The sequence below is a fragment of the Phaenicophaeus curvirostris genome, chromosome 9 (assembly GCF_032191515.1).
Source record: "Phaenicophaeus curvirostris isolate KB17595 chromosome 9, BPBGC_Pcur_1.0, whole genome shotgun sequence".
NCBI lineage: Eukaryota > Metazoa > Chordata > Aves > Cuculiformes > Cuculidae > Phaenicophaeus > Phaenicophaeus curvirostris.
Genome location: NC_091400.1, coordinates 31,250,692 through 31,269,024, shown reverse-complemented (window position 1 = coordinate 31,269,024; position 18,333 = coordinate 31,250,692). Strand labels below are relative to the sequence as shown.

At 39.5% G+C, this 18,333-nt stretch overlaps 1 protein-coding gene across 1 annotated transcript in view; it reads left to right on the top strand.

Annotated features, from left to right (window-relative positions):
- TCERG1L (transcription elongation regulator 1 like) overlaps positions 1 to 16,296 on the top strand; it is a 100,481-nt gene extending 84,185 nt beyond the window's left edge. The window contains exons 10-13 of the mRNA XM_069863362.1: positions 4,730 to 4,865; positions 8,638 to 8,727; positions 11,898 to 12,016; positions 14,334 to 16,296. Of these exons, the coding sequence (XP_069719463.1) occupies positions 4,730 to 4,865; positions 8,638 to 8,727; positions 11,898 to 12,016; positions 14,334 to 14,490 (502 nt within the window). The 3' untranslated portion in view covers positions 14,491 to 16,296. The remainder of the gene's footprint in view (positions 1 to 4,729; positions 4,866 to 8,637; positions 8,728 to 11,897; positions 12,017 to 14,333) is intronic.
- Positions 16,297 to 18,333: the final 2,037 nt, after the last annotated feature.

The following is an 18,333-nucleotide window of genomic DNA, read 5'->3' as shown; positions in this document are numbered from 1 at the left end:
ATTTGGTCAATGAAAGGTAAGGGCAACTATGACATAATAAACAAGTGACATTTGGCTTAATGAACAGAACATTATCTCAGACTTCATTGTGATGATACCAATTCTCCAGAAGTTTGATCTGTCACCAAAAAGCCATAAAACGTTTATTTTTCTGTCAGCAGAACATACATCCCTAAACCACTACATTTCTATAGCTGTTTTGAATTTTAAATTCTCTTTTATAGCCTGTGAAGATTTCCTGACATTTTGCTTTGTACCACAAAACAACAGCAGAATATAGAGGTTCATGGACAGACTTTTAAAATGCTGACCTTTTATTAAAAAAATGAAGTCTAAACACATGTTTAGCTGTATTAATATTAGATTATAGTCACCAGTTCGTGACATAAAAAAGTGAAATATTGTAGAATTTTCATTTCAAATTAGAATTTAGTTATGCTCAGGATGAAAAGCGTATATAAACTCTTCTGCTATACTAAGATTGCTTTCGTTAATGTGATTGAGACATCCTGCTGCAGATTGGATGGTGTGACCCCAGCTGGGTATCCACTGCAGCAGGCAACCTCCCATCTCTGCAGCTGAGACTTACTAATGACTGTTTACACAGCAGTTAAAATCACTGCTGACATCAGTCTTTGGAACTGAGATTATTGTTTGTAAGTGCTGTGGGTCTCAGTTGCCTACATCTGTGTGTGCCTGAATTAGTCAGACAAAAGCAGAACCGGTCGATGAGAAGCTCGACATGAGCCGGTGATGTGCGCTCACAGCCCAGAAGGCCAACCGTGTCCTGGGCTGTGTCAAAAGCAGCGTGGCCAACAGGGTGAGGGAGGGGATTCTGCCCCTCTGTTCCTCACTTCTGAGACCTCACCTGGAGTATTGTGTCCAGTTCTGGAACCCTCAACGTAAGAAGGAGATGGAGCTGTTGGAACGGGTCCAGAGGAGGCTACAGGGATTATCCAAGGGCTGAAGTACCTCCCATATGAGGACAGGCTGAAAGAGTTGGGGTTGTTCAGCCTGGAGAAGAGAAGGCTCCGAGGAGATCTTATAGCAACCTTCCAGTACCTGAATGGAGCCTACAAGAAAGCTGGAGACGGACTATTCATAAAGGCTTGTAGTGATAGGACGAGGGGGAATGGCTATAAACTGGAGAGGGGCTGATTTAGATTAGTCATTAGGAAGAATTTCTTCACCATGAGAGTGGTGAGACACTGGCCCAGGTTGCCCAGGGAAGTTGTGGCTGCCCCATCCCTTGGGCATCCAAGATTCAAGGCCAGGTTGGGTGGGCCTTGGGTAACCTGATCTAGTAGGATGTCCCTGCCCGTGGCAGTGGGGTTGGAACTAGATGATCTTTAAGGTCCCTTCCAACCCTAACTATTCTATGATTTTTAAAATGTGGCCTGTAATTCCTTATAAGAAAAGCAGCTGAATCACTTTGCACCATAAACAGCAAAAAGGGAATTTTCAAGCTGCAGAGTCTGCTAAAGCACTGGTTAAGCTTGAGATTTGGATAAAAGGGTATGCATCACAAGCTTTTCATCTTCCAGTGTTCCAAATTGCACGTACAAAGTCTAAATCTGACTTTCTGTTTCCTGTGCTTGTTTTACTTGGGAGTGGACACAGTGCTGCTCTCTTCAGTTTGAATCTAAAGGTGAAAAAAGGTTTTTCTTCACAGAAAACTAAACAAATTTCCATTTTGGTGCTGGACGGATTGAAAATCTATTTATATTGCTGTAAGGTCCACATTAATAGTTGTATAGGGAGACAGAGAATGCTTTCCTGCATATAACGGAGAACGCTGTTGGGAGGTAGGGAAGCAGTGTCATTCCACTATGCCATGATGCTCTGAGCATCTGTCTCTTGCAGGTGCCCAAGCTGCTGGGCTGAACAATCACACTGGGGCTCAGACTAGCATGGAGCCCAGCCTCATGCTGCTCGGACAGGGAACACTGGCTCAGCGTGCTGCGTTTCTCCCCCCAGACAGGGCTTGATGTGTTCAGAGATCTACTGCACGTGGAAGGCAGGTTGCAGCTAGACATTCACAGCCTTGCACCTGATATCTGCAGCAAAACAGGAAATTGAACCCCATTTTTACCCACACACAGCCATTATTAGCATTTTTTTCTTAGTTAAGTAAGCCAAAAAAAAAAAAGAGGCGTTACATGCTTTCAGGGTTTGTTCTTAAATATGCTGTATTCTGTGTTCTATTTTAATTATTTAATATAAGTAAAGTTACCTTGGTAAATGATATGGTTCCTTTAGCTTAAATTGCCTGCTATTCAGAAATTGCTGCGCTAATGATAATGAGAAGAGTAATTAATTAGAAGAGCATCAAAGTTCCAGCACCATTCTTCATAATTCAACTAGAGGGTCATCACACAGATGTGTGATAGAATTTCCTGATTGCAGTATTTTTGCATCAGATGGTTTTTCCAGCATTCACATTCATGCCTGTATTTGTTTATACACCTTAATATATTGAGTTTACATTGGTAAGGAAAGACCTGCTATTTCACCTGCAGGTTTAGGAGCTCTGGGCTCCACAAGCTGCTGTTACGCTTCTATTTACGTATCATTGGAGTGTAAAGAAGCTGCTTAAAAATACTGAAGTCAAATCCTAGCTCAGGCAATGCTCTGATTGTGTTCTATACAAAAGCAAAAAAGTGTTCAGAGAAACTTAGGATTTCTGAGTTTTCTTCACAGAATGATAGATCTTGGGGGTCTCTGTCCCACCTTAGTCCCAGCAGGTCGCTCAGGTGTATGTCCAAGGGGGTTTGAGATATATCCAAGGATGGAGTACTGAGCAGCCTACCCTCGTGTCTGGCCATACTTTTAGGAAAAAAGCTTATTCCTATGCTTAGATGGTTATCCCTGTATTTCAGTTTGTGGCTATTGTCTTTTCTCCTTTCAGTGGAGTTTTGCCTAACCAGAGTTAGGCAAAAATATCTCACCACCCTATCCACTGAGATTTGCAGGCTTCCAAGATCATGCTAGTAGGCTGCCCCTAGGTGTCCATCTGAGGGGGAAATCACATAGTTTGTTGTGCAGGTTATTGTATTATCTGCTGAGGGAAGTTGTGCTCTCTTTTGTAATTTTTGGCATGAGAAAAAAGTCTGTATGGCTTTCAGCATCATTTTCAATTGTGTAAGGAGGACTGAAGGGCAGAGAGGCTCTTGGCTGATGGAATAGTGCATTGTATTTCTCTCAATATCAGCTCTTTGTGTACTAGTAATTGGATTGGGCCTTTCACGGATCATGTCACAGAATAAAATTTGCTATTACGATATAAAAGTCACTGTCATTCTGTGAAGAACACTGATTTGATATCTCTCAAATCACTAGTAAGGCAGCATCATTTTAGGATAAATGTAAGTGTAATGTAATTATTTGTAGAAGGAAGATAATACACTAGGACTCACATTACATACTGATCTAATTCATTTGCTTGGAAGTAAAAAAGTATTTTCCTGTTGAAATTTCAGACTAAGTATTATTCCATAGTGGTGAAAATTACATCAGTAGAAAATGCAGTCATGCCTAGTAGGAGGCTAAAGATCAAATTGCCTTACTTTCATTATCCTCACTTCGAAGTTGTGATCATATTAAGACTCCTAAGCTTGCCAGAAAGAGCCTTAATTTGTACTGAACTCATTCATTGCTCAAAGCATTATGAAAACAGCAGGATGGACCCAGAACAGAAGTCTGATTTTGAGGTCTGAGTTTGCCACCTTCTCTGAAGTCAGGAGTTCTGTACCTCTATCTCAAATGCCGTAACCATCCTGAAGTAGATTCCTTCCTAACTTCGAGGTTGCCATCAATTTAACCTCTCTCTGCAGATGCTGAAGGCACACGGGCAAATCTTTAGCCCTCCAAACAATGGGGAAAATACATGTTCACTTCCAGCATTGTGAGACTGCGGTCAACGATCTCTAACTGATAAAATTATGTAGCTATTCATCTGAATTAGTTCCAGTCTAGTGATGACACTGACTATGTAGGATAACCCACTTTATGGTTGCAACTTGTCCCACCCTGAAATGAGCACAGTGGTGCTACGTATGTGCCTTTTTCTATGAGGTCTTGTAGGCAAAGGGACTCAGGCAATAAGTTGTAAGCATTTTCTCAGAAACACCTATTTATTCTAATCAGATGCAATCTTGGAAAAAGGCTGTCAGGATATATGTAGACCTTCTGGCACTGACAAAGGGCAGGTTCTTCACTGATGCTTTATTGCAAGTTTGTGCATGCGATGCATTGCCAGATTACATCCCTCAGGAGCGAGCTCATGGGGTGTGTGGGAACATAAAATAAAGATTAGTGCTGACTTTCAAGTTTGGGGGCACAAAACAGGAAAGAAAAATAAAGCAAGATGAGCCTCTTCAGTCACTCCTTTAAAGTCTCCACTCCTTGACAAATTTTATATAAAGCTGTCACTTTTCTGTAGCTTGAAATATAGCGCAGTATTTTGCTACCGAGTTCCTCTTTGATCACACTGATAGACCATCCTTCCACATAACGAGTTGTCAGAGGGCCCTTGGCAGTGCCCGCAAACCCTGCAGTTTAATAACGAACTGCCAGTTTGGGTCACTTCTCAGCTGTCAGCATCCTCTCCCTGGCTCTGCTCCATGCTAGCAAAGAAGTCCAGCTGTCCTGGAGGATTTTCTAGACAGGGTCAAAAATCCCCTCCCAAGTTGACAATTACTGAACTATTTTCTATCTTATCTTGTTAAAGAACAGAAGATTCCCAAGCTGCTGACCAGGGGAAGGGTGAAATGGAAGAGAAAAATGAGGAAACATCAGCATCTCAGATCACGCCTCCCCTGGAAGAGCGCATCACTCATTTCCGAGACATGCTTCTGGAGAGAGGGGTAAGAAATGCACTTGTGTTCTGTGACGTGTCATATTTATGAAAACAGAGCATCGTCTAGGACCATTAGAGGAATCATTTAATAACTATGACTGAGTAGTCAAAGGAAGAGTTATTGAAAGAGTTTTTTCTGTCTATTAACCACATAGGCTTTGTGGTACTTTACTGTGACTTTTCTTCTGTCCATGCAGAACTGGCAGCACTTCACAGGTGCAATTCCAAATAAGTTCTATAGATAAACCCAAAGATAACCAGAGGTTGTAGTTCCACCTGCATAGACCAGTGGCTCAACAGGGCATGGTGACCATAGCCACACACTAACCTGGGTGTCCTACACGTACCTCAGAAATGTTTATTACATGGTGAACAAAGGACAAAAGATATTTAGTCTATATCACCTGAAAGATAGCAGCAGGCTCAGAAATATTCCTGGTAAGCTGTTGGCTTTTATTTTTTGGCATGGGAGAGTTTTCACCACTGCCAGCTCCAATGATCCCACCAGTGAGAAGCCAGATTCTCTTACTGGCTATCTGAAATCTGCCCAGTCTGTTAGGAAAGGAGGTACTGGAATCCTAGGAGAACATGCCCTTTTCCCTGGACTTTCCTAACTGTCCTTACACTTCCTTGAGAAGAGCTGTTGATTCCAGTTGAGGCTGAGGTGCAGGATCATGAGATGCTCAGGGCTTTGGGTTGAACATGGACAAGAAGGGGTGGCCCCTCCATGGCCACCCAGGCATCATTCCCTCCCACAGACCTGGCAGCTGTAGTGCTGGTACAGGTTAGTGTGGGGCTGAGAGTTATTGCAGCCATTTCACCTCGACCTAATCAAGATTACGAGTTCATAGATGAAGCATAAATTCAATTTACAGACAAAACCCATCAGTGCTATAAGCCTCATCATCAGTGAACTATGAATTACAGATCACGTAACAGCATCTGCTCACTGATTTTGTAAAGAGCTTCAGCCTGACTTTTGTTTTCTGTGGCAGCACTTCCAAACCTGTGCTGAACTGGCCACAAAAGACTAACCATCAATCTGAGGAATTTTGGATACTGTTGTTTATAATCCATAAAATCACCTGTCCAAAATTTCATCTCACAGTGTCCCATCTTCCAGAGGACTCTGAGCATGAATGGAATTAAGGAGCATAGCTAATTTGGGCCCTGATCCTGTAAAGGTAAATGGGTGTACATGGAGCAGTGTATGTAGATTTTGTATCTTTTGAAACACTCTGCAGATACGTATTCTACAGAACTTCATGTAATTTCTGTAAAGAAAAAAAAACAAGGTGTTCCTTGTTAGGCAGTAAAGCTTATAAAATTTATCACTAGTAATCAGAAGACTTTAAAGTTAGATAATTAGATCTTCAGAAGCCTGGCAGTAAATTATCTCTGTGCCAGACCTTCTTTATTAATACATTTTGTTATTTATGCTTAAAAAATGCAGAAGTGCCATAAATGAATACTGTTTGAAGACTTCTACTGGCATATTTTAAATCAGGGGCAAGAAGTCAAAATTTGAAAGCATTAGAGATAGTCTATAATAGGATTCCTTAAGTGCTTCCAATATAAGATTCAAATTGCTTATAGAAATAAGAAATTCAGGGAATTTACTGTTTGGTTTTGCTATTATTTAAAAATGCATAGATGATAGGTTACTTTGCTTTTGCCCTAAGCATTTTTAAATGTCCGGAGAAGCTGCTGGTTAGCACTAGCTGGTTGGCATTTCTTGAAATGCAATGAGGCCATTAGTGTTATTTTAAACTGATTATTTAAGTGAACATCTCCTGCCATTTCCTTGTAATGCTATTATTTTTCAAGGAGTTACTTGATGGCATTACAAATAGCTTGAACTAGATGGAGTTGTTCAGCATAGTTTTCAATCTTTCTACAAATTATATTAACAAATACGTATTCATTGTAACATTTTAAAAATAAAATGTGATTTTTGGCATAGTTCCAAGACAACAGCACTATTCTGTAGCAAGTTTTCCAATGTAAAAATATCCCGGCATCATAATATCCAAGTTCTCCAGTCTGCATTTCTAGGAAATTCTTCTCTTTGATACAATGGTGCCAGTGAAACAGGACTCTTTTAAGGATTCAAAATTATATTATTTCTCAAGATTTTACCTGCTTAATACCAAAGAGACAAAAAAGGGGTCTGGGATTCCTAACCCCCACCTTCCCAGCTCAGATTTTCCCTTGTACTTTACACCAGTTAAGAGCATGAGATGACAACAACTAGAAAAACCATGACAAGCTCAGTTCTTTCTTCTCCTTTTTGTCTGTGGTGATACTGGGCCACAAAAAAAAGCATCATATATTGTGGGAAGAGATGCATTCCCCACCATCCCCAGTACATGTATTCCCTGGTTGAAGTCTCATGATGAGGAAGACAACCGCAATACAATACACATTGTCACACAGATTAGTCAGAATATTAATATTTTATATGCATTTGCAGAGTCCCCAAATGAGTATCCTGAATGGTGTATGATGTGTAGCTAGAATTAAATTATAAACATCTGTAGTCAACACTTTATTTAGGTATATGTCTTCACTACATGAAATGAAGTAATTACTAAAGAAAAAATCATAAACAGGGATGATTACATGATAAATTAGTCTGAGTTGCTGATCTTTCTGATGGGGAAAGACTCTGAACCACAGGACTTTGCCACCTATATGGCCACAGAGAGCAAACTGCAAGCTGCAAGAAGTGGAGTGTTTGGATGAGGCAGCCCTGAATCGCTGTGCATCTGGAAAGTTAGCCTGAACTTTGAATCTTCTAGTTTCTAACTGCCCTAAGAGGAAACCCACTTTGCTTTGTCAGAGCTTTCGTGTTTGAGTGTTAGTTGTTTTAATAATGCATCACATACTTAAATTTTTTAGTGAATGTACTTTTCTTTGTTATTAAATGGAGTGATTTGAATATTTTGTGTTACTCCACAGTTTTCTGCAACAACCTGATTAACAGTGATGTTGTGCAAGGTACTAAAATCGGGCTGGGGATTTCAGTCTTGCACTCCCAGAATGTTGCTTCATAAAAACCCCAGGCAAAGGGGACTGGGCAAGTGAGAGACCTGCCCAGATTCACAGTGGTTCTTAGAGCTTACTCATCATAAGGAGGTTTTGGAGAAGATGAGAGAAACTCTGTGGCTGCGTGACATTTTCACTTGATATGGCTGCAGGAATGTGAGCGATGCCTGGGGCTTGGGTGGTTGCCCACGGTCCCACCTCAGAGAGCTGGATTCAACTGGAGAGATGGATCTTCAAAGTGGAAAGGTGACAGATGTGCTGTGGGAGGGAAGTAGCACATTTACTACAAAAACATGGTGCTTTGAAGGTGTTTGGTGTTAGTTCTTCAGTGTGTCCGTGCATTAACAGCCTCATTTGGTCTACAATTTAAGTTTTGTAGAGGAGTGGAGTTAAAGTTACTTAAATGGAAATTGATGCTTCTGTTGTACAAAGAGGATGAGGATAGTAAAACGGCATTTTCCTTTCTGCTACAGATTCTTTCCATCAAAAATATGGAATGAGCATCTCCCAGATACTCACTGAGATGTCCTAGAGCAAATCAATACTAATGGTGTGGGGGCGACCAGAGCGTTGCCAGAAACGGATTAAAATTCAACTTCCAACTGCTCTGAGGCATCCTTTAGAGGGTTCATTAGCTTTCTGAACTACTCTTTTGCTTCACCTTGGAACATTTTCTTCTTTGACATCCTTATTGAAATTCCTTAATGCAGCTGCGTTTGTGTTCTTCACAGGTTTCAGCATTTTCTACGTGGGAAAAAGAGTTACATAAAATAGTATTTGATCCACGCTACCTTCTACTGAATTCTGAAGAACGTAAACAGGTGAGCACTGTCTCCTGAATAGCTTCTGGTAGGCAGCAAACATCTCCCAAAGTAACCGTAATAGCAGAGCAATTGGCCTGGTAAGGTAAAAAAGAATTGCATAAAATTAAAATTACTTTTTTAAGTTTTTCAGTAAGAGTGAGTTTTTCGGCTCTGCTCATAAGAAAGTTCTGTCTGCTTTGAAAAGCAAGTGGAAATAATTGAGTTTGCAGATAGAGATGAGTTACCATGTCTTGGGCTATAGGCACATCTCCTGCTGGGTCTGGTAAACTGGGCTGTAGAAAGGGAAATGGCCATAAGGGAATGTTTCCACTCTAAATTATTTAAATATTATGGAGACACTACTTCATTTTTATTACTTAGAATATTTTGTAGGAGTTTGGCAGTATTTACTGTTCTGTTTTGCAATAACTAGTCTTGTTAGACATAAATGGGCAGAGCACTGTGGCTATGCTGGTGACTGCTTGAATGGGTTTAGTTTTTCTGGCAAGCTGCCGAGGAAAGTGGACTCTTTTCTGCTTTGTTTTTTGAGGGCGTTAATTATCACTAGAGCTGCAAAGTAGTCTAAAAATTTAGGAGAGATGCAAAGATGTTGTGGAGAAGGTGAATGCTTCTGTTCTGTAGTTATTTCTCTTCCCTGCCAGTGTTCCATCTTCCTAGAGAAGGAAGAATGTTGAATAAGGAATTGTCCATTTTTAAGTAAAAACGATGAAAAATGTACTTATTCCTGTTCCATTGCACTGTGGCCCATATTGTCTTGTGATTCTCCAGAGAGCTTCCCAGGGTATGGGTACATACATCTTCATTTACTACCTTTCCAATATTTTCTTTCCTAAGGAAAAAAAGCAAAATAAAGTAATAAAGAAATATGGGAATGAAAATGTAAAAGAAACTGCTAGAATGGAAAATACTTTTAAATAAGAGACTAAGCAGGAAGCTTTGTATTTATTTCAGAGACTTGGCAAGGACAAAACCCAAACATTGAGCAGTCAATCAATATATATTTCTTCTTTCGTTTTATCAGCCTTGGAGATGCTATAATAAAAATACATAATGAATACACATAATATTATGTACTTGAAGCACATTATCTGTTGACGGGGACCTCATTTGTAGGGCATATATAGTACTCAAGAAAAGGGTTATGAAAAGCAAGTAGTTGGCAGTCCTGTAAGTAGAAACCCATAGTCAGGTAGAGGTTGGCTCAGTGAGGGACAGTAATTCAGTCTCAGAGCTAGGGGGAAGAGGTTCATCATCGGTTGCTCTTCTGCAAAGTAGGATTAGAATAAAAGTAAGCTTGGGAGCATATGCCAAGTGCATAATATATTTTAGATACTGTGCTTGAAGTTAAGACCTCTAAACGTTGATTATGAGTAATTCCATTTAATTAGATCCCATTTTCCTTTAATAAGTAGTTTAAGAAGAAAGTTAGACTCAGACAAGAGTAGATGCCTGATTTAATGAAGGTATTTCTTGAAGTGTAACACAAATTAGTGGAAGACATTTCTTAGGTTTATGGAAACATTTACCTTCACGGTTCCTGACTGTGTGACGTGAATAGCAAGTGTCTGAGTACTTCTTAAATTATGCAAATGACTTTATATTGGAGGGAGCTAGAGGTGAAAAGTGGCTCACAATGAAAGTAAGGAATGGGTGACTAAAGGAGGGAATGAATGAATGAAAGAATTAATTGAGTTCCTGAGCATGCTGGCTGTACTGCCGTTTCCTTCTCTCCGTGGTCAGGCAGGTACGTTGGAAAGAGCAGGGAAAGCGTCTTGACTGTGATCTCAAATGTCTGAGGGAACTTCCTCTTGACTTGAAATTGCATTGAGCTGGGTTTGAGGAGCACAAACTCTGCTGGTGGTTGTGTCCTTACACTGCCAGAGGAACAAAGCAATTTGCTATTGAACATCAGCAGTTTGCTCTGCTTACTTAGCAATATTTTCCAATAGGTTATTAACAGTTGAAATGTGCTACTACGTTTAAGCAAGGAACAGTGAAGGGTGAAGCAGCAACTGTATTAGATAGTGAGCTCTTGTTAATTTTGATTTATTACCTGCATGATAGCTTCATTTATACCAGAGAGGGAAGAATTAACAGTGTCACCTATGTTACTTGTTTGATTTTTTCCATCTCCTCTTACGCTCAACTTATGCAGTTGCATACAGTATAATATATTTAGATTTCCTAGTTTTTTCATAGTACTGCTTTCATGGCTGTTTTTTTATGTTTACTTTTCCAGTACTATTTCTTCCCTTTTCCATGTACCATATTAAGTACCAGTTGTAATTTGGTTACTTTAATAAAACGTGAGTTTGTACCTGTGCATCCACATGGCTGATGAGAAAGCATCTGTGGTAGTACCCATAGTAATCATATTTAATGTATGTAATTTATGGTGGAAAGGATGGTGATTATGGAAAGCTAATAGCATCCTGAGTAGCAATTTCTTTAATTCGATAACTTAGTGTGCCACACTTTGTAGAGTGTGAAGCCAGCAGGGCCAGATTTTTGGTATTAAAAATGTGATTAAAGCAGTTGGCAGAATTTTGTGACATAATCAACTCCTTAACTTTTCAAGACAATGGAAAATCCTGGTGCTGAGCATGCTGCTGCATATATTCCTGCCAAATACTGGTAGAAGAAGGTTGTCAATGCTTCTAGACACATTAAAGCTTTTGGGTGTATATGTATGGAGAATCATGTGTAAGCTTGAATTTTTTGACAACTGATTTGAACAGTCTTCAGGCTTTTCTGGGGATAACCTACAGAATATTGACATTTAGCATTATAGACATTTTCAGGAATTCCAGCAAGTTGGGAAAGAGGCAAGATCCAAACTGCTGTCAGGTGTACAAAAATAATACTACAGGCCTGAAAATGTGAGCAAGACGCTGAAATCAGGAAATTTTGATTTATGTTGTACTTGATGTTTGAATGAAGATGTTATCTGTCCAAATTATGCCTTTTTTTTCCAGCTACTTAGTTTATGAGAATTGTAAGAATACATGATCAGTGCTATGTGAAGCAGGTTCAGCTGCATATGAGTCAGCAAATACGAACAGCAGATAAGAACTACAGTTCTTGAGAATGACAGCCCTTTGATCAAGCATAAATATGATAATAGCTTTGTTAATGAATCCTGTATCTTGTTTCCCTTTCTTGGAAAGATATTTGAACAGTTTGTCAAGACCAGGATCAGAGAAGAGTACAAAGAAAAGAAAAATAAATTGTTGTTAGCCAAAGAAGAATTTAAAAAGCTGCTTGAAGAATCCAAGTTATCGCCAAGGTATGGCATTTCTTATGAAGATTTGTTAAGATAAGCTTTCTCATTTAGCCTGTGCTTATCAGCCCCAGAAAACCATAACACGGAGCGTACGCTTTGTAGCAAGATTTTACATCTAGTGTTACAAGGCTGTTTTAACATTTTTTCCCTAATATTTCACAATATTTTGTGATTCTACTGGGAAAAGGGACGCACCATCTTCCTCTCTGTTCCTTTCTCTCCTTATGAATGTATAATATATGCTATAATTCTACAACATAGACAGGTATATATTAGTTATATAAAATCAGTGCCTGAATGTGAAATCTCATTTGTATTAGCCATACATGTGTAACTAGTGAAAAACTGTGTTTAGGTTTGGTTTTTGATGGAAGAGAAGCACAATTTAACAAAGTTAATATTAATGCCACATCACTAAATTAAAATAAAGCATTCAATGCGATAATTTTGATTTTTAGGTAATGGATCCAAATCTGCACAGTAGCAAATGCAGTGCTTAGGATAGCACTTGCTTATTTACAAGTTATGTGAAAATAAAGAAATTTATATTTTATTAGTCTAGTTAAACTGTTAGAACTAAGAAATTATTGTTTTCTCTAGTAAAATAAACAGGTAATTGTACAGAACTACCTGCCTAGACATGTAGATACAAGCAAGACTAAACTAGGAGGATTCAGGGCTAAGGCAGCAGCCGAACGCAGGTCAACGATGTTTTCAGCTTGCAAGGACAAAATCTTGCTGTCCTACAAGGCAGAGAACATGTCACCAGTTAATGTTTTCGTTGAGCTAACTGGGAGACCACAGCATCAAAGAAACTCATCTGCCTGCAGTAGTCTCTGGCTTGATTTTGGTATGCACGAAGATAAATCAATCACAAATATTTTCTATGAAAAGAAACAAGCCTTCATCCAAGAGACTTACAAATCTAAGTGTTAATTAGAGCCCCGATTTAGCCAATAATAAGTATTGCAAAATCATGTGGCAGAGCAGTGTGAACTGCACAAAGTCGTTGCCAGGTTGAGCGAGGCAGCGCTGCGGTGCAGAGGGTAGGACAGACACAGAGAAAATGCGGCGTCCCTGGCACCATCTCCAGGAACAACCAGAGCATGAAGTAGCCAGGCTTGGCATTGCCAAGGAAAACACCGATGGATCAGAGCTTCTCCAGTCTCCCTTTGTGCTTCTCTGGATTGACAGGGATAATTACCTTGTATTTAAAATAGGGGCAGGGTCATAGCAGGTTACTCAGGGCTTTACTCCAAGGTGGGGCTGTGCTCCTGGGGCAGCCTGTCCAATTGCCAGCCCATTTTCTTCAGGACTGTGACTCCTCCTGCTGTCACAGGAGTCCTGCGGGGTGGGTGGGCTGCAGGGAGCCTGATACCTCTCTGCCTGCCCTGCCAGGCTTTGCTGCTGGGCTGGCTGGGCACAGCATGAGAGTTGCTGCCCTTCCTATCGTCATCGCTTTTCTCCTCTCCTTCATTAACTCCCATCCTATCTCATGGCGCTGTGAAGGCACCCTGAAAGAAAATTAAGCTAGAAAATGCTGCTAAAAGAATTTACACCTTTGAAATATAAAGTCTGGGAGTTTAAATAAAAAGCCCTTGTTGCTGGTCTGTGAATTTTCATGTCATTATAGTGCCCCGTCACGCTGCTCGCAGACCTGGACCTATGGGTCCGTACTGGGTTTAGCAGTGGCATCCAGGCAAAAATACCAGTGAATGTTTCTGTTCTCAGATATCACGTTTGTGTTGGAAAATGCTGGACCTGGCAGTGAAATCATCAAGCAATGCTCCCTATGGATTTCAATTGCACCATGCCCATCACTCAAAGTCACAATTAATTTTTTGCTGTTTTCAGAAAAGATCAAACTAGCATAGTATTTTGTCAGGTGTGGTGTACAACTGACAGTCAAAGTGCATTTGTTTGCAATTAGACCCGGCTGAGTTTCTTTGCTCTGTTATAGGCTTATTATTAAATACTGGCCATAAGTACCAGCAGGCGTAGGTTAAAGCAGCAATAACCTGTGCTGCAGCAAATACTGCGTTAACGATTCAGAATTGTCCTGTCAGCTGTCACTCCTGGAAGTTAACCATTGCAAGCTGATCCATGAGTCCAATCCCTGGCCAGTTCTGTCATGGTCTCTCCTCCCTCATCCTGGGGGTTACCATCAATTTATTTTTTTTCTCTAAACCAGTTTGCTGTCAAATATTCCCCAGAACACCCGTTTTTAGTGTATGTGTGAAAAGTGAAGTGAGATCCAGGTCAAAGAGTCTGAGATGGGACTGACAAAGTTGTAGCTTTAAAATGTTTCTCTTTTCTGCAGAACAACCTTTAAGGAATTTGCAGAGAAATACGGAAGAGATCAGCGTTTCCGGCTTGTTCAGAAGAAAAAGGACCAAGAGCACTTTTTCAATCAGTTCATACTTATTCTTAAGAAGAGGGACAAAGAAAACAGGATAAGACTACGGAAAATGAGATAAGAAATCCTGAAACTGGCAATAAATACACAAGCCCATGCTGTGACTGCAGTAAGAAATTCAAATTAAGCCTAAGCATTCTGAGTTAAACTTGCAACAGCTTGACAACGAAGCGGATATCCCTGAGAAAAACTTTCTCTAAAGGGAGTTTATTGAACGTATATTGAATTTGTGAAGGTTGTTCTGCAGGAATCTGAAGGATATTTTGTTCTCAAATAATTAATGTTTCATATTGAAGCTCTCTTTTGTACAACATCCAGAGTTTGATGCATTTCTAATTGCCATGATATGTCAATCCCTTAATTGTTTTAATTATGCAAATTACTTGTAATATACACAAATTATGAATCCAATGCAGATTTGTAATTAAGCAGAAGCAGATGCCATCCATAACTATCTCAAGATATTTCCATCATTTACGGGAATTATCTAAAGCAATCTTTTGTTAACTTTATGTATTAACATAAAGTGTTAGAGGTACGGTGGTGTATGCAGGAATTCATTACCCAGTGTTCATACGTCTCTGTCCAGTTCTCTCCGTAGTAATAATATGATATTAATTGTTAATCTTAGTGAAGAGTGTGAAAATCTTGGCATATGTTCCACAAGCAAACTCTTAAGTTTCAGAAATAGCTTTCTAATTACTGCGAATGGTGCTTTCAGGCACATGAGCGATCGCAACATCTCTCTGTCAGAGTTACTAGAAAGAACCTACTTTGTAAAACCATCACCGTATGATTTCAATTATGTTACTTTGTGTGAAAAGTCTGCATGAGATTTTTCTCATCATATTTGTATAAATAAATATTTAACTTTTTTAACTAATAAATATTTTAAGCCAATCTGCAGGGGGTTTTAAGTTTCTAAACTTTTTGAAATATTGGGTAGTATAATGGAGGTCTCATGGTTTTTACTTAAGAGGGAGATAACCAGAGTTCCTACCGCTCATGATTTGTATGCAAATTCCACTAATACCAACTGGAGTTCTGAGCGTACTGAGATCAAAACAGTTGCTCTGACTATGAAGGTAGGATATCATGGCTAGAGTAAATCAGCACAGCTAGCTGTCAATATGTCCCTTCCTTCGTACTGCATGAAACACACACTGTCTTCTGTCTACGATCATAATCCTTTTCTCAGTTGAACTACCTTTTAAGTTATTATTCATTAAATTTACAGATTTCTATTTGGTAGGAGTGATTTTAATATTTTCTCCAACTAACGGTAATTTTTCTTTAGATTTGTGCTGAATATTTTTTTACAATCAAGGAAATAAAGAGTGTTTTATAATGCTTTGGGAAAATGAACTCAGAATAATTAAAAAGCAAGTACTTAACCTAAGATATTTATTAGAAAGTATGTGGAGTTTCTAACTTCTAAATGAAAAAATTGCCATTTATTTCTATGAGAGCAGGATCTGACCCAAAGTTGCTGTTTCTGTGAGCGAGGAAACAAGTTGCTGTGTTGGAGTTACCAGGTTGAACGGGTGCTGCCAGTTTTGTCTCATCTCTGCAAGGGTTTTACTTGGCACACTGGTAGATCCAATTTGATTTTACATGGCTTGTGAGAGCCACTTGCAACTTATTTAACAGATATTTTTACGTCACTGGATGAGCCTGATTTGCTTCCATCCCTGCGTGACTCAGGAGTTCTGTGTGAATTACGTACCAACAAATGCTGTTCACTTGTGTATGTGACAGGACTAGACAGCAGTCACCCAGAAGAGAGATGTAAGTCTTGTAGTAGACCCAAAGACGGACTTTGCAGGGGTTTTTATAAGGTTTTGCAAATTTTCCTGTTAAAAAAAAGGAAAAAGTAAGGTGCAGAAAACCAATGAGATCTTGCTGTTACGACTGAAAGCTCGTCTGTTTTGGTGGCTTGTACTCCTTGTGTTGTTTTCTACTTTAAATGTATGTGCATATCTAGTCGCTATACTGCCATCCCCTATTGCAAATATGAATAAAATGGGTTATTATTGTACTGGGGATTCTCCTTGATTTTAGCATTTCCTGACAACATCAGAAATCCTCATCACAATGTAAGTATGATAGGAAATGGATAATCTAATTTTCTTGTGAAATTCTCTGGCACACAAGAAGTGATCAGTGCCGGTGGTGATCTGCATCTGTTAGAAATCATCCAAGTTCAGCTATATTTTCTTATATTTAAAATGTAAGAATAAACACAATTAACCCCATGATAAGCAGACGATAATGTTTATACTAAGGCACATTATAGTGCAAAATGCTGATATTTGCCAAGGTAAAATACTCTCACAGAAGTGCATCAAGTTTGTGGAAGCATGTGATCTCATCCCAAATAAGATTTGTATGGCCTATTCATTTCAAAGTACTCTTAACAAATGATAGTCTTACTTCAGATGTCTCAAGTTAAAACATTCTGCTCTCTCTTTATTAATATGTAAGAAAAATGACTCTGTCTGGAGTGACTGCTTTATACTATTCAACAGGAGTTTCCTAAGATGATGGCAGAATCCATCCACTACGTTATCCTCTCCTGTTCTTAAATAAAAATGATTTTGTTGAGCTGAAAGAGAAACCTGGAGAGCAGTAAGAAACAAACAAAAATTGGTTTTAACTTAGACCACCTTGTTGTGGATGCTGTATTTATTCATTTTGGCTATAGGTACTAGTGGAGATGCTGCTTCTGCTCTAGGTTTGATTCCTCAGTATTCTTGAAAACACGGAGGGCAGATGCAGCGTGGCCAGTCCTGGGTTGGGGTGCAACCGAGACACCCCCGATGCTCGAGCAGGACTGCCTGTTCTTGGAGCCAGGGCTTAGAAAATTAAACTGCTTTTGTGTATCCTATATATAATGCAAAAAATCCAGGGAGCTGAGGGGAACCATTACATCCCTTTCATACAGCTTTCACCATGTATGAGAATTGTCATATATGCATTAGAATTGGAAATAAAAATGAATTAGCATTCATGGCTAATATGTCAAAGAAAATCCTTCTGTCACTACTTTAGTACAGTTCAAGATGGATATAGGTGCTTTTTGCTCTCCCACTTTATTATTTGGATTGGTACAGCACATAATAGCTCTTAATATTCAAATTCTAATTATTATTGTTTATAATCATATTACTTTAATAAAAGATAACTACAGTCTGGAAGGCCTTGAAGGTTGCAGGTGCCTTTGACAGATTCAAAGGCTCAGCTCTAGGTCTGTCCGTTTGTCCTACAAACGGTTGGATAAGGCTGGTTTTCTTGAAGTTAGAGTGGAGGTGGGTCTATGCTCCAGTCATTGGAAAAATGAGGCTATCCATGATGCCAAATCCAGCAAGTCTTTGAGAAAAAGGAGGCCTGATGCTTGGTTTGGTTGTGTTCCTCTGCACCATTTTGGTTTGTCACTTGGTATAACTTCATGGCTGATCTGGAAAATGCACAAGAATGATGGCCACAAATGTGTGACCATCATACATGAGCAGCATATAGTAGGTGCCAGGAAATTATAGCTGTATAAATCCAGGAGAGCTCCCCTATGGAGTCATACGTAATACCCCAGCACCACTGCAGAGCACTGTCTGTATGTTGGGTGCAGCTTTGGAGACAGCATTGATCCGCACAGCTCACTTATAAGGCACACACACGGCTTTGAGCTTCTTCAGGAAACTTTAAAAAGCAGTAGGCTCCATAAAGTGGTCAGAGTTGCTTATTTTTCTCAGGAAACATAATTTAGTTGTTTCGTTTCTGGAATATATCTAAATTTTTTTATGCGGGGATGCACACTTCAAAGTGTCTTAGCCAAGATATGGTAAGGACAGATATCCAGTCCTGCCTACCGTTGCATCTTTGGCAAGACCACATTGAAAATAGTTTT